This window comes from Propithecus coquereli, unplaced genomic scaffold (genome assembly GCF_000956105.1).
Source record: "Propithecus coquereli isolate 6110/MARCELLA unplaced genomic scaffold, Pcoq_1.0 Scaffold37, whole genome shotgun sequence".
NCBI classification, from domain to species: Eukaryota; Metazoa; Chordata; class Mammalia; order Primates; family Indriidae; genus Propithecus; species Propithecus coquereli.
In genome coordinates this window covers 5,963,557-5,980,895 of record NW_012149396.1, presented here as the reverse complement: position 1 = coordinate 5,980,895, position 17,339 = coordinate 5,963,557, and the positions used below count along the sequence as shown (strand labels likewise).

At 32.9% G+C, this 17,339-nt stretch overlaps 1 protein-coding gene across 1 annotated transcript in view; it reads right to left on the bottom strand.

The window, feature by feature from the left end:
* WDR7 (WD repeat domain 7) overlaps positions 1–17,339 on the bottom strand; it is a 312,258-nt gene that overhangs the window by 267,051 nt on the left and 27,868 nt on the right. The window contains exons 8-12 of the mRNA XM_012651797.1: positions 13,834–13,979; positions 13,330–13,432; positions 11,175–11,316; positions 10,687–10,935; positions 9,701–9,921 (exon numbers count right to left, since the gene is read on the bottom strand). Of these exons, the coding sequence (XP_012507251.1) occupies positions 9,701–9,921; positions 10,687–10,935; positions 11,175–11,316; positions 13,330–13,432; positions 13,834–13,979 (861 nt within the window). The remainder of the gene's footprint in view (positions 1–9,700; positions 9,922–10,686; positions 10,936–11,174; positions 11,317–13,329; positions 13,433–13,833; positions 13,980–17,339) is intronic.

Here is a 17,339-nt window from a genome sequence, read left to right as displayed (position 1 = left end):
ATAACAGCCATTGTTTTTAATCAAGTCTTACCAAACTTCTGGGTGCATTAAGATTTCAAGCTTCAAAAATATGAAAGAAGTTAGACAGAAAAAAGATAAACTGGATTACATAAAAAAAAAAAAAATATCTGTAGGTTAAAAACATTTCAAAAGTAAATAATAAGCCAGAAGAAAATTCCAACAATAACAGAAGCCACGTACGCTTAATATTTTAGTTTAGAACTCATACAAACACTAATATTCCCAAGAGAAAAATAAAAAAGAGCAAAAGACGAGAAGAAATCTGTCTTTAAAAAAAAAATTCACTAAAATCGTCATAGAAAAATTTCAGTATCTCCAGTAATCAGAGATAAGTAAATTCAGACATTAAGATAACTATTTTCACCTGTCAACTTAGCCAAAGATTCTAAAAATTACAATACCAAATAGCCAACATTTTATTGGGTTCTAACTTTTTACGAAATAATATTCTAAATGCTTGGCAGTAATTTATTACTGTCTCACAACTCCTCTTTGAAGTAAATATTATTATTTCCAATTTACAGATGTGGCAACAGAAGCATGGAAGTAAATAACAATATTTGTGCTGGCAAGGGGCAATGAAATAGGCACTAAAGTTAGAAAATAATTTGATAATATACTTCAGCAGCCTTAAAAATGTTAATAATATATGACAGGAAAACTCTGAAGTTCTAATATTAAAAAATCATGGAATCTATCCAAAGAAAATAATCCCAAATGAAAATTTTTATGTACAAAGAGATTCAATACTGCATTATTTACAATAGAGGAAATCGGGAATAATTAAATATTCAAGGTAGGAGAATTGCTAAGTAAATACGGTATGCTCACACAATGTAATGGTGTATAATCATTAAAAATTACTTTCATTAATATATCTAAAAACTTGGAAAAATATTTGTTATAATAGTAAATGAAGATGCAATACACACAGATAACTTTAACTACAGTATAATCACAAGTATATAATAAATGCAATTTAAAAGGCTGGAGGAAAATATATCAAAATATATTAATTAAGGTTCTCTTAAATGAAGAAAGATAACAGGTGACCTTTTACCTTCTTAGTTACCTCTACTTTCAAAAATTTTAACAATTATTACACATTAATCAAATTGGAATTAACATTATACATTTTTAAAGAGCAAGTAATGTGTTACATGTAAAAGAAGACAAAAGGAAACAAACTCAAAAACCCCAAATTTGGATAATCAAAAATCAAAAACTCAGCAATGTGCAGTTACATAAAAAAATCAGAAATATAAAAATTCAAAATAATGGCTGTGTTTTGTTGTACAAAATAAAACACAACCTTAAATCTCTAATTTATTGAACATTTTAAGTATGCATCAAAATCACACTTACTTTATGTAAATTAATAATGAAAAATGTCAAAACTTGGAGAAATGCAATTACTTCTAAACAGACTATTAAATCTGCTAGGAGGAAGTATGCATAGTGGATAAGTTCAGACTACTTTGGATCAAATTCCAGCTCCGTCACTTTCTAACTGTGTGACTTAGATGAGTTATTTAACCTCTCTGAGCCTCAATTCTCTGGATAATGTGATTAACAGCAATAACACTCCTCATAGAATTGCTGTGTAAATTAAATGAAACAATGTACCCAAATAAATTAGCACAGTGACCAACATGAATACAAAAGATAATAGATAATATCTCCACTATTATTATTATTATGCAATTATATACCATAGATTCTATCGTTTAGAATATAATTGTATTTATTTTCTGAAAGGGTTTTTAAGTGTTCCCAATGTTTTAGGTATCTACCATAAAATATGAAAACCATCGTAATTCTTTAAGTACATTAGTTTCTGCTTTTCAGTATTTTCTTCTCATATTAATACCTCTGCTTTAATTCAATCTGAATAGTTAGTTCTGCCTGCATAATCATCATCACTCATGTTAACCTTAAATTACATTAACAAAGTTTACAGCACTTTTAACAATTCATGAATAAATATTAATAAAAGTATTCAGTCCAACAACTCAATGACCACCTTCCACTGTTCCCTGAATATTTTCTTATACTTTATTCCTATTAAATTTTCTTCATTACTTTTTACTTCATGCCTTTAAAATATTAAAATGCTTTCTTTAATTTCACTTATGTATTTACGGGTTTTAGAGACAGTTGAATCTGCAGATTCTAAAAATATTCTACAGTTTTTTAAGGAACTCAAAAGTGTTGCCCTCTTCCACCCTCTGCCCACCAATCAGCTATCCCCAGTTATGTGCTCAGCCCAACAAACCGTGGACTGCACACATTTAGGGAATATACCTTCTGGAACAAAGGACCTCCGTTATCAGAGCACACTGAATTACAACTTCTGGGGCTGTCCATTGGTCCTGTCCTTCCACTTTCTGACTCCTCAACTTAAAATGTGAATGGTACCATATATCGACCTAGTAATTTTTTTAATCTGCCTATTTGGCCTTAACTTATTTATCCCAATCACACCTATCTCCTTACAAGAAATACGTATTGAATTTACACACCTCTGATATAATCACAAAATACATTTTCTTTCCTTTCTTATGGAAACAAATGGGTTAATAGATACAGTCTCCATTATTCTAACTGGAGATGCTGAAAGGATCTGTTTATCTCTTTCTTAGTGGTGAATTAAAGAACATATACGCTAAAAGCACCTCTTTGTTTCAAAGGATTCTGGTTTGTTTTTTAAGTCTACGTCAAAAAAAAAACAGAGAGAGGCCAGGGGTGCTGGCACATGCCTGTCTGTAGTCCCAGCTACTCAGGAGGCTGAGGCAGAAAGGATCTCCCGAGCCCAGGAGTTTGAGGTTGTAGTGAGCTATGATGCAGCTGCACTTTAGCCCGGGCAGCAAAGCAAGACCCTGAGTCAAAAAACAAAAGCAAAAACAAAAACAGAGACACCTAACCTTCAGTGTCCACATTAGGCAAGAATACTATGCCTATCCCATAATTTATGCCCTAAGAAGAGCAATAAATGGGGTCAAACTCCCCCCTTGATCATCTGGGGTCATTCTGGCAGAGGCCGTAATCTACCCACAAATGTCCAGAAAAAAATGAACAGCTCGGGCCTCTCAGACAGTTGAAAACCCCAATATTCAGGCAATGAACAGGAAGGTGCAATACTTAGGACCATGCTTTTCAAGGAATTAGTAAAACCCTTTAATCTAGTTGCCGTTTCTTGGTATCTTGAAACTTCCATCTCATGGAAAAGAAGATGCAAAGGTAGACTATCAGAAAAAGGGGACTCACCCCTAATTTGGGCAGATTCTAAAACCACCTGGCCATAGTTGGGAAACAAGGAAATAAAAAGTAGTTCCTGATACAAGAATAAAGTGTATCTACAATAAAGTCATTTGAGCACTGAAAACAAATGCACAAACTGCCCAGATTTAGGTCTTTATCATCCAAATAAGGATGTAAACAACTGAAAATAGAAGTAATAACAATAATAATAATTTCATAAGCTCTTGTTATAGGCCAAGCATTACCTTCAAATGTTAAACGAACATGTCACAGAAAGTGTTCCTAGGGCTCAGAGATGTCACGTAACCAGCTAACGGCAACCCAAGGTGAAGACACAACTCCAGATCTGTTTGGTTCTAAGGCCCTGTTCTCACTGACCTGACCAACCAGTGGTTCCATTATTTCGGGCTCCGTACGCCTACAGCAGGGTGTCCTCTCCAACTCCTTTTGAAAATCTTCACCAATGACTAAGAAGAACCATGATAATGACTCCAAAAAGAGAATCATCATACAAAACCTAACTTTTTTGTTGTTTTTAGTATACATTCCTCCTTTCTAACCTTTTATCATTCATTTTCATTTTACATCACTAGTTTGTCAAATCTTTCTTTAGACAAATACCTTGCATATTTTACCTTTCAGTACAGTTCATATTTTCTTATCTTAACGTTTTTCTTCCAAACATCCTTCCTAAGTAGGATGAAAAATGTCCTAACACTCACATACAGCTAGCTTACAGCACATATAAAACTATTACTCTGATCTCTTGGTTGTTATTTTCAAAGTTATGTACATATGTAAAATTCTTGCCAGCTTTTGCCTAACTCAAGTCTTTATCAGTTATAGACAAATCCATCAGATACTAGTCAGGACAACTTATCAAGTGCTCCAAACTCCTCCACATAACATGCATAAGACTAAGGGCATCTGCAAACACAGGTTGTTCCTGTACCATGTATGATTTTACAAATACCCACAAAATTAATATATCCAAATATCACAGATACTGCCCTTCCTGAAAGTCTTCCAAAACTACCCAAAGCTGACCTCCTAAATGCCCCTTGTATGTGCTCCCTAAAGGCCTTGAAAAAACCCCTTCCATAAGATTTATCATACCGCATTATAATTCCCTGTTTGCTAGTCTGGCTCCCTCATTAGACTAAATTCTATCAAACAGGGATTATGTCTTATCCACTATTATGTCTCTGGTCCTAGAAGGCACCTGAAATATGGTAGGCACTCAGACATTTGCTGAATGAATGTCTAATCAAAAATACCCAACTGAATAATAACCTTATTAAAAAGTCATTCATTTTTTCCTAACAATTTCTGCCATTTTAAAATGAATGTTAACTCATTTTAAAACTGATCAAATTACTCAAGAAAAATTAAGTCTTTGTGTCATACTTTCTCTTCAGCCCAAAATAAAAAGTCAATTTAATCAACTACTTCATTCACAAGGTTTAGCATCAAATCACTTCTGATCATTACTAAAAATAAATTTCATGCCCAGTGGAATCTTCTCTACTATCAACGACATGACTCGAGGTCTAAAGGAACCATACCAAAACAGAAGAATTTCTAAATTTTCAAAATGTTTGGCATAATATCAGCACAGTCAGAATAAGGATGCAGTCTTTCTCATTACTGTTAAAGGGACCTCTTACTGACAGACCCTTGGCATAGCACTGACTTTTTTGGCTTCCTACACAAAAGACTGAGTATGTTATGATATGAATACGTGGATAATATTCATAGCAGGAAAAAAATTTTTATCTTGAACATAATAGTATACGATAGTAGTAAACTCTGGAAAACATAAAATTATAAAAAATATAAACTAATCAGAATGTATAACTAATATAGTATCGGTATATTAATACGTTTGTGCTTTTAAAATGAGAATGACAGCTATACTTATATATATTCCACACACAGGTACTTACAAGCCCAGATAATTATCGAGAATCTGTCCTTTCTTACAGCAATTCTAATCTTAAGAATTTATCATAAGAAACAATTCTGGAATTGCAAAAATATTTAGCTATACTAATTCTCATACCTACCGTTGATAAGAGGAAAACATTTTTAAAAAGCAACATTCTAAAATGTCCAATAAAATTAATTACATCAGAAGAGGCATAGGCTCTGTAAAAAAAAAAATTAAATAAATTACAGAATATCATTAGAAATGATGTTGTAGGAATATGCTTAGTGACACAGAAAGATGACTGGACCACCTTTAGAAAATATCTGTATTGTCTATAAATATGTATTTTTTTAAAAAAAAATTTCAAAAAGATGGTGCTGAATACAGGAAAACATATGAAAATGGTCTCAAGATCTAAAAAGAATTATGTTATTACAGGAAAAAGGAATGTCATAGAACATTAGGTACATTATAATATATTTTAAATATGTCAGTTCTGCTTCCTGCTTTTGCCTAATTTGTATTTAAAAAGTTTACCCTACGTGACTTCAGAGACTATAATTACAGACATTGCTTTTTAAATGTAATATGCAAATTAAATTAGTAACAAAAAATCCAGATTCAAAAACATGAGAGAAGAGGAAATTCTGGCAAAAGCTTTCAGTACTCCTCAGAATAAAAGTACAACATATTAAGAAGAAAACCTAATTTGTTAATTGCTCTTATTGACTGTGAACATTAGCCACACAAGTATACATGCAGTCACATGTACCATTCATATTATCATACCTGTCTCTAGGAGATAGGCTAATATTGTCAAATGAAGGCATGAACACTAATTTTCAGGTTAGATACCTGACATTCCTGTTTTCACAAATCCATGCTGCCCCCTTCTGGGTATTTCTGGAGATTATGTGATAATGAAAGTTTAATAAGATGTAATAAATGAAAAATAATCATTTTTTAGCTAATATTAAAGAACTTAGCCTATACATTCACAGGAAGAAACATATTATTGGTACTAAATAATTTAGTAATATTTTAAAAACATTTTCCAAAAATTCTGTTCTGAATAGTTCTAACAGAAAAACAGCTCTGACAATTAAATCATCAACGCAAATGAGGGAAATAAATATTAAATACATAAATAAAACAAGACACTTAAAGAAGTCACATTTTCTGCTTCTTTTATACTTATTCCCCTCACTCCCCAAAGCAAACCAAAACCTGAATTTGGCACCTATCTTTCCAGTTTGGTTTTAATACTTTTACTACCTACATATGTATCCGTAAATATGCAGTATGGATTTATGTTTATTAAATGCAATAAATGGTATCATAGTGCATTACACATACAAATGTTCCATGCCACAGGCTGTACTTCTAAATCCAACCATCTGCTATAACAGAAAATCAGCTGAGAAAATGTGGATAGCTCCATACGAGATACCACTATAATTCTATAAATAGGAAATCTCTACTGGGTCACCAGCGTTATTTTTTAATTTCTGAGTTTTCATTCATACCAATCATATCTGTCTGGTCTGTTATGAGAAATTTTTTTTCAAAGCTTAAATTTCTTAAAAGAATAAGACAACATTCTATAGTTCTGAAGCATTAAAATATTATATTACAGTATAGAAAATCTCTGAAGGATGAATAAGATATTGCACTCAGGCTAAGGGAACACAGAGCAGGAGAACAGGAGAGAAAGGGAGACTTGTTTTTTACGAGTAACCTTTAATACCTTTTACATTTTATAGTGTGTGCATCACTCCCTATTTATAAAATATTTCTTAAATATAGTAAATAATCCAAGTACAGATAAAAATAACCCAGTTAAAATTTTAGCTGTTTTAAGAAAATTTTTCTAAAAAGTCTCCTATATAAATAGTTGAAGTGGCAATCTAACTTGCCAATAATGTAAAGTTTCCACTTTAAATTTGAATCCTGTTAAAACTGCGTAATAACTATCACATCTGAATAGCAATATATAAGGCCAAAACCACTCATTTAAAAACAAACACAACTAGGAATGACAAACAAAAATGGTATAGGACTTTATCTTATATTTATGTTACATAATTTATATACTGTTTAAGTGAACAGTTTCATTTCAAATAAATGTTTCATTTTAGTTTCCTTTGGTATAGTACATTTTTTTTAATTAAGAAACCAAACCACCAGAAAGAAAAAAAAATAAGTCTGGATATTTTTTCTTTACATTCTATTATCTTAAGGAATGGAAATGGCAAATAACCTAATATTAGAGATCTCAAAACTACAATTTCCAGCACCCTCACAAAGTCAATATATAGTTATTCAAATCTCACAGCTCTTTTTGGATAGCTTACCAAAGCTCCTTATGTCTCTGAACACCTATGAGATGTTCCTGCCATCATCTGCCAAAACACTGTTAGCATCTTTCCTTTGCCATTTATAATCTGTCTTTCAGCAGGCTTATTTAAATACTTGCCTTATCCTCCTTCTAAAACGTAAGCTTTTATTTCTTGGAAAACTTGAACACATTACTTGGCACAGAGTAAATACTGTCCAAAAAACTTTTTGAATTGTTCTCAACCTTTTGGCACTACGCAATCCTAAATTACGTCAATATTTTGTATCTCAAAGAGTAACTTTAAGAAAATTTTCAATTTTCTTACTACATTTAAATTCTTTAAAATAATCTCTATCAGGTAAAAGTTAAGTATCAGTTAACCAGATAATTCAATGAATTAACACTCAATTTCAAATCACTTTTCCTAAATGAACTTTTACTGTTTTGGAAAATAATATTAAATGAAATTTCTTTAAAAAATGAAAAACAATGGCCAACCACGGTGGCTCAATTTTTGGCATTGAAATATTAGATAATTCATCAAATGTGTACTCAGAGATGAAAATTCTCACATTTCACTATATGACATAACTATTATAAAACGAATTTTGGGAGAGGGTTACAACAACACTCTAACTTATGAGTATAATTATGACATCTGTTTCACTAAAATATTACATAAAATTAGTTATTTAAATAAACGCACAGTGATTAAGAAACAATCAAACTGAAAGAAAGGAAAAGGAAGGAATTAAAAAGAAGGGAAAAATTAAGGACCTGAATTTGCAAATATGGCAGGAAAAATAATGAAAACCATTAGTGCTAGGATTTTGTACGAAGACACCAACATCATATCAAACAAAATACATAGAACTGGCAGAACATGGCTGATTAAATATATTGACAAGAGCATTAAATAAGTAAGCAGAAAGGCCAAAGAAAATTTCTTGGGTTTTACAATGAGACATCTTGTGAACACCGCATCAGATACACGAGTAAGACTGTTTTCAACTGCATTAAGACTGTTTTCAATTTCAGTAAGCCTAGAATTGGAGACACTGGACTATCTTAAGCATGAAATATGTGCACAAGAAGACACAGTGTGTTTGCATGCGCTCACACAAATGTGTGAGTGTTAGGTGATTTTGCACACAAAGTGGCTAATCACATTACCAAGTTTCATGATTAACAAACAGTAAAAGAAATTATTGGGGCCGGGCCATGGTGGCTCACGCCTGTTAACCCTAGCACCCTGGGAGGCAGAGACAGGAGGATCACTTGAGGTCAAGAGTCAAGAGCAAGATCCCGTCTCTACCAAAAATAGAAAAATTAGCTGGGCATGTTAGCACGGGCCTGTATTCCCAACTACTCGGGAGGCCAAGGCAGGAGGATGGTGTAAGCCCAGGAGTTTGAGGTTGCAGTGAGCTATGATGACATCACTGCACTCAAGCTCGGGCAAGAGAGTGAGACTCTGTCTCAAAAAAAAAAAAAAAAAGAAAAAGAAAGAAAGAAAGAACTTATTGGGTCCATCAGTTAGCAGTCCTAAGCCCTCCTAAAATTTCATATTTCTAAAGTATTAGCTATTTATTTGGCACCCTGGCCTAACTGAAAACACATCACAAAGAAAGCAATCTGCTTCTACAAAGGTACAGACAAAATTTTCCAAAATCAGAATCAGTGACTGTTACATTTTCCCTCATCACAATAATTTTTTACTTAAACAACCTCTATTGGTAAATACTGAAAAGTTATTTTGCCTTTTCCAAAGTACACATTCGTTGTCTTTTTGCTCAGATAATAATAAGATCGTAGAAAGTCTCTGGAGATATTTAAATTATTTTAAAACATAAAATGGAAACTTCATTCAGTAAACATTTTCTAACCTGCTACTACGTGTCAGGAATAAGCCACACCATTTAGGAGATAGTAACAGGAAAAAGACACTATATCCATCTTCTATGTGTCCAATAGTAAATGATCATAACTATGCCTAAATATTATATGTTACTATTATTTTAGTTTTAACATTGAAACGGTTTTGTTAATTCTCTTGTCACATTTTAAGTTACTCTAGATTCCATGTATATGCCTGATAGCAACATAACCTGGGTCTACCACAGTGAAATAATCTTTTATATAAATCAACTTACACTACAGTTTTCGGGCGGAACTAGAAGTTGAGTAATCTCGCCACCATGAACACAGAAGATATGCTTCATTTCTCCAGAAAATATGTCCCAAATTATGACCGAAAAATCCACACCTCCAGAGATCAGGTATCTTTGATCGTACCGAGCTGAGACCTGATGAGGATATAGCAAACATGTGACTTTGTTCCGATGACCACGGAGTGTTCTGTGAGGTGGCCAACCTGTGAATAAGGTTTTGGATTTAAAATGGGAAAATCAAAGACTTACAAAGTTTCAACAAGTAAAAGCAAACATGAATTTTCAAAACAGCTATAAATTTTATCACGGAAAAGGCTTCCAATTTTATCTTCTAATTCTACTCTATCCAATACAGTAGATACTAGCCACGTGAGACTACTAAACATTTGAAATGGGGCTATTCCAGACTCAAATGTACTATAAATTTAAAATAGTCATGAAATTTTAAAGACTTAGTACAAAAAAGGTAAAATATTCCATTAATAATTTTCGTTTGGATTACAAGCTGAGATGAAAATAGTTTTGCTCTATTGAGTTATATAATTATAGTTAATTTCACTTGTTTCATTTTCTTTAACATGGCTATTAGAAAATTATATATATGGTTACACATATGATTCACATTAGATTTCTACTAGAAAGCACTATTCTAGAAGACTATAGGTATTACTGGTAATATCGTAATTATTTAGTAATCCATAGAAATAACTAATAATAGATGGAACTACTAACATATACCAAAGAGATAAAGTTGGATACTTCCTTATTTACAATCATTGCATGGTATTAATTCCAATAATAGTCACTGAATATTATATTATTTGCACATTAAATTCTATCAGCTACATAGCACACTAACTACTATATTGATTCATTGTATTTGTAAAAAACAAAGAGTAGACACATTTTCATCATCAGGGTTACAGAGTTCTCAAAACACTTTAGACAAGTGTAGATCTTCGGTATACCTCTTCTAAGCATGTGTTCCCCTTGTAGCAGCTGTACGATGGCTGTCTGTGTGGCAGGTACAATAACTATACTTCCATCTTCACGGCCACAAACAAGTCTTCCGTGTGCTGGTATGTACACACTTGCAGTTACTTTAAGAGGTTCATTACTATTAGGAATCACACTCAGTTGATCTATAATTCCAGCAGGACAAGGATTCAGTTTATCAAATGCCTCTTGCAAACTAACAGAAGTTGTCATTTTCAGCCCTGCAGGGTTTTTTTTTTTTTTTGTATAAAAGAAAAACATTGGTCCATGTTAAAAAAAATTTAAAACATTAAAATAATATTTGTTAATTCAGTAATATGTCAAAAAATCAAAACTTTAATCAAGTATAATTCTTAGAAGAAAATGACGTATGTACATTATAAATTTGTTATTCAGTAGTTAGTATTTAAGATGTTAAATTAAAAGAATTAAGAAATTGCTACACATCATTTACTATTACCTTCATAGCCTTCCTGTTTATCAGGTCTGTCTGATATGTTCCAAATATTCAATCTTCCAGAAGAATCACCCTGAATTAATAGTTTATGGAAATATTCCCTGCATCCATAGAAGAACCGAGTAACAGGAGGACAAATTAGCAACTGCCAAAAAAAAAAGTATTTAGATATCTTTAGGTACATTTTTAATCAAAATATCTCACACATTAACATGTTTTCAAATAAAGATGTTAGGTAATTTGCCTCAGTAGCCAAGTTAAAAATGTGTTTACGGTATGATTACGCAACAATATTTTAATGTAATTTGTAGCATTGATATACATGTCAACTAATGCTCAGATCTAGTATATTAAACGTTAAAGAAAACAAAAACCATATTTACAGTCTTTCTCTAAAATCGATATTTATACTTTTTCTCTGCTTTATAGAAACTTACTAGCCAAAACAATGCAATTTATTTAATTGCCTGTTATTAAACAGTTAATACAGAGATATGACACTCTTTATTCAAAAGAAAAGTCTCCATTTAAAAGGTCGAAAAGAGAGGACTTCATTAATCCTAGCTTTTTTGCCCACTCCTAATTAGTCACTAAGAATAGCAACGAAATTAAACTATCAAGCTTGTGTAACTAGAGGACCATTTTTTAAAAATTAGTACATTTTCAACTAATAGCCTAATATTTTACTTGGTCACATTTACATAATCAATTTGAACATATCCTATGTTAGCTATAAACTACTAGGAACAACAATGCATTATGGTCTTATGTATACTTTCATTTTTGAAACATTATTTTTCAGTTTAAGACCTTGTGCCTTTAGTGAGGCACTATTTAAAAATAGTGAATAGTGGTGGACTACTAAAATTAAAGGTCAGAGAATTAATTCACAAATACTGGAATATTAAAGCATAGAATCTTACCCTGAAAAGCGGTAATAGACTTCAGTTTTGACAATTATAGTAAATAAATAATCTAATTACTGTATTTGATGTTAGTTGTTTCACGAAAAGCACTAGCCTATGGAAACTTTATATAAAGCATAACCAACTGTTTCATTTTACTTAAAGTCTAAAAATTATTGAAAATTTTAATTGATGAACTACATACTTAACAAGGAGAATTTGCTACAGCAACTGTAATAACCAATATTCTACATTTTGATGTATCTATCATACCACATAATATATATTTTTTAATTTAAAATGTATTAGAGAGCTGATATTTAAAGAAAAATGATACTTATGTTTTTGCTTTGTTTCATGTATTTTTTTTATGTAAGTCATTATCCCTTAGGTTAACTGAATGTGACTGTCTAAGTTGAAGAGCAGTAAGCAGAAGTTCAAGGGAAGAGAGTAAAGAGTAGGCAGGCTATCAAGGATCTTAACTATACATAGATGTATAAATTCTGTGTATTCAAAATATTCGTGGAAAAAACAATTCCCTTCCTCTCACCGTCCCACCACATAAAGATGGGACACAATGTTCAGAATGATAAAGTTGTGAAACCCAGAACATCAGTAAAGAAAATTTTACTTTCAAAACCAAAGCCACTTTCTTACTGCCCAATATAGAGTTGAAAACCCAATACTAAGTGATGTCACATTTCACCATTAAAGGTATATTAAGCAGGTTTTTAGAAATGACAACAAACTTTTGTTTTTTTAGAGAAAAATGTTTGATTCTTCATTTCTACTATCTAATGATATAAATTGCTACATGATTTTGGGGAGATACTGCAATGCCTTGTTCAAGTAATGAACTATTATAAGTCAGTATTATTATACAATTACCTCTACCCTTCTAAAATTACATCTGTCACTATGTTTATAATTGCATAATAGTGTGTAAAATAAATTTAGAGCACCAGTAGGAATGTTATTAGAAAGTCAATTCCAATATGCAATCAGCATCTGATCACTAGTACTCTTAGAGAAGGGTGAATGCTATGTTATAAGTATATTATTTATTTTTAAATAAGCAAATTTTAAAATGTACTTATAATTGACCATATCAAAATGTTTTCCAACATCTAACGCAGTCCCTTGAATTGTATTAAATCTTTCAAATGCTTAGCTACCAAAAGACATAAATAAATACAGTTGTGAAATATTTTCAATGTAACCATCAATTATAAATGATACCTGAAGAATTTTACCTCTTTATCTTTTCGATCCAAGAGGCTATGTTGTACGGGAGGAATTAAATTTTCGACGGCTTTTCCCACATCACTGCGGAATGAATCACTAGCTGGAAGGCAACTGAAAATGGGAAAAATACAACATTCAATTAAAATACTGACAAATTCTTCCAAGCAAGGAGCTAAAAAAAAAAAAAAAAAAGAAAAAGAAAATACATTAAATATTTTATCATCCCATATGACAACATTTTTTTGACAATGGACAAAAAATGGGTTTTTAATTACAGTTAATTTAATGTAAACATTTAAATTAAATAATGATATAAAAATATTCTCCTTCAAATAAAAATCTACTTAATTTTTGCACTTAAAAGTTAAATTGGAATTACAAATTTAACTGAACAAGTTCTGAAGTTTTTTACCTAAATTAAATATTTATACTACATACATTTGCACAATTTCATCCCAAATTCTGAATCCTTTGCTTTTGATGAAAGCCCTAATTTACTACTTATCACATACCTGGCAGGTAGTTTGTAGATATAACTTTGTCCATTTTCAGTCCAAATGATTACTTTATCTGCTGATACAAAGTCCCCTCCAGTCCATGTCTGTCCATTTTCACTAGGACCTGAACACAACAGGGAATAATCTCCAGCATCAAATACCTATAAAGAATAAGAATTCACAGTCTACTCCACATTGCTGTAATTTAAGTAAGATACAGTGACATTTCAATTTTTTTAAAAAAAAAGCTTCTGGAAATATATTTAGCAAACTCAGGTCTTTAAAGTTCACAGCTTCTAATGAAGACAGTTTATCAGTGAGCCCTGGGGTGTGGTCACTTTAAATAAGGAAAACACAACTAGGCCCCAGCTATGTGCAACTTCCCTATGGACAAGCAACAGACTGACAAGTGGAGCTGGAGTGCTCTTCTACACAAGGACAGTAATCCTTAGACTTTCTTATCTAGAGTGAGGAAGTTACTCTGTCAAAGAATGGCAATAGAGAATCAACCTCTGGAATGCAGGCTTATGAGTCTTGTTTTATTTCTGTGTCCAGGAAAAATATTTCTAACAATAAACTCTGACATCAAAATAACTCTTATTAATAAGGGAATTACTTTGCTTTACCTTATCTTGTCAATGCTCTAAAACACTACAAATAGAAGTTAAGAGACTCACTTTTATTATTTGGTAATTCTCACACGTAAAAGTCAAGTCCTATAATTTTCTTTCCCTTTTTTCTTTTTGAGAGACAAGGTCTCACTCTGTTGCCCAGGATGGAGTGCAATGGTGCAATCATAGCCCACTGCAACTTCAAACTCCTGGGCTCAAGCGATTCTCCTGACTCAGCGTCCCAAGTAGCTAGTACTACTGGCAAGCACTACCACACTCAGCTAATTTTTTATATATATATATATTTTTTTTTGTAGAGACGAGTTCTTGCTATGTTGCTCAGGCTGGTCTTGAACTCCTGGTCTCAAGCAATCCTCCTACCGTGGCCTCCCAAAGTGCTGAGATTACAGGCATGAGCCACCATGCCTGGTCTAGTCCCTATAATTTCACCAGCAACAAAAGCTACTGGCCTTATCAGGCCTTACATTTGCAAGGCACATCAAAGTTTACAAAGCTCCTTTACAATCATTATCTTATATGACCCTTAGAATTACTGCAGGAGATAGATAGGCCAGTATTACTACTGTATTTAATGGACAGGAAACTGACACAAATAAGGATTTTATCAACTGCTCAATGTCATGTGTCCAGAAAGTGATAAAGCTAGGACTAAAATCCCGTCTTACAATTTGTAACAGAATTGTTCTTCCTACTACTTTCAACATTTGATAAAAGTCCATCCTATACTGTTAGAAAATCTTCCCAAGAGGAATGAGTAATTCTCATTCCTCAATGGCTTGGTTTTTATTTTATTTTTCTTTGAAGAAAACAATGAAGTAGTTTGTGTAGAGCCTTCAAGTTAGAACAAATCCTAGCTGAATTTAACATAATTTGCTATAATATTTAACAGTATATAACATTAGCACTACAGTAATAGCCAAGAAAAATCCAAGAAAGAACAATGGAGACCAGCCCTCCAGTCCTATTATCTATTAAAACAAACTAAAGCTATATAAGTTCAAACAATACAATATTAATCCATGAATTGACAGACAAATCAAGAAGTTTGGAAACAGATTCCAATAATATAGGAATATAGTATATTATTAAGGCACAATAACAAATGAATTATTCAACAAATGGCATCAAGAACTAGAGGGTCTACCTGCAATAAAAATAAAGTTGGATCTACATCTTACAATTTATACAAAATAAATTGTAGATTAAAGACTCAAAGCTATATAAGATAAAACCACACAAAATGGGAAAAGGAAAAATTTTTTTAAAAATTTCAACTTATGCCGGGCGCGGTGGCTCACGCCTGTAATCCTAGCTCTCTGGGAGGCCGAGGTGGGCAGATTGTTTGAGCTCAGGAGTTTGAAACCAGCCTGAGCAAGAGCGAGACCCTGTCTCTACTAAAAAAATAGAAAGAAATTATCTGGACAACTAAAAATATATAGAAAAAATTAGCCGGGCATGGTGGCGCATGCCTGTAGTTCCAGCTACTCGGGAGGCTGAGGCAGTAGGATCGCTTGAGCCCAGGAGTTTGAGGTTGCTGTGAGCTAGGATGATGCCACGGCACTCTAGCCTGGGCAACGCAGTGAGACTCTGTCTCAAAAAAAAAAAAAAAAAAAAAAAAAATTTCAACTTATGGCAAGCCCTTTTAAAACATGTCACAATTGTTTTAGAAACCATAAATAAAAGATGATAATTTGACTATATGAAAATGGAAAACCTCTTTACAACAATAAATACCTAAAAAGGTCATTCTGGTGGGTTGTAGTACTATCTCAGTATTGTTTTAATATGATGATTAATGAAGCTAAGCACCTTCCTATATATTTACTGGCCATCTGGCTTTCCTCTTTTATAAAATATTTGTCCATTTTCCTATTGGATTGTCTGCATTTTTCTTCTTGATTTGTAGGAGTTTTTAAAATAATACTGAACAATCCTTCATAATATGTGTATATTATAACTATCTTCTCTCACTCTGTGGGTTGCCTTTTCACTCCTATAAATACATTTTAAAAAGAAAGAAGAAAAGGCTACCCACATAATTATAAAAGGCTTGTAACAGACACACAAGAAACTGGTACTAAATACTACCTCTAAGAGAGAAAGGGAAGTACCAGGGGGAAAACATATGCAGGAGGCACATTCTTCACTGTATCTTCTTGCACTGTCTTTTGTTACTATTTGCACTTATTTTGAATTTTAAGACAAAGGAAGGACCCCATGTAGCCTGTTCTAAGCAAGCAGCTGTTAGCTTTTCCTCTCCAAACTAATTCTAAAATAGTAGCAGTGACAAGGATAAGATTAAGATGTTTCTTCCCCAGTCAAGTTCTTCCACTGCATGGCCCAGTCCCTTGTCCTGTAGGCTCAAGAAACCAGTCCACTCCATGTTCTAGGCACGGAGTGAGCGAACACAGCAGAGTAATTATGAGAGCGGCTGCTATAGTCAGACTACCAGAGTAGTAACTCAGCAACTTCACTACCACTTGTACACCTTTGTCAAGTTATCTGTCCCCTCTGCCTCAGTTTCCTCATTTGTAAAAAGGGGAAAGTAACAATTCCTACCATGGTAAGCAGTCTCTAAGATGGCCCCACTTATCCCAAATCCTGGTATCCATACCCTTATGTAATTCTCCCCCAGCTCTTGAGTGAAGGCTGGATTTTGTGACTGTTTCTAGAGGACAGGATCTGGCAGACCTGACAAGATCTCAATTCCAAGTATGGTGGGTCTTGGGTACACCTTCTCCTGCTTGCTTACTCGGAGGAAGAACAGCAAGGAATTAATATCTCCAGCCCACAGGCAGGGGGTCCCAAGGCCGGCCAATGCCACATAAGGGAGGTTGGAAGAGATCCTCCCTGAGTTGAGCCTGGAGATCAGACTGAAATCCCAGCAGA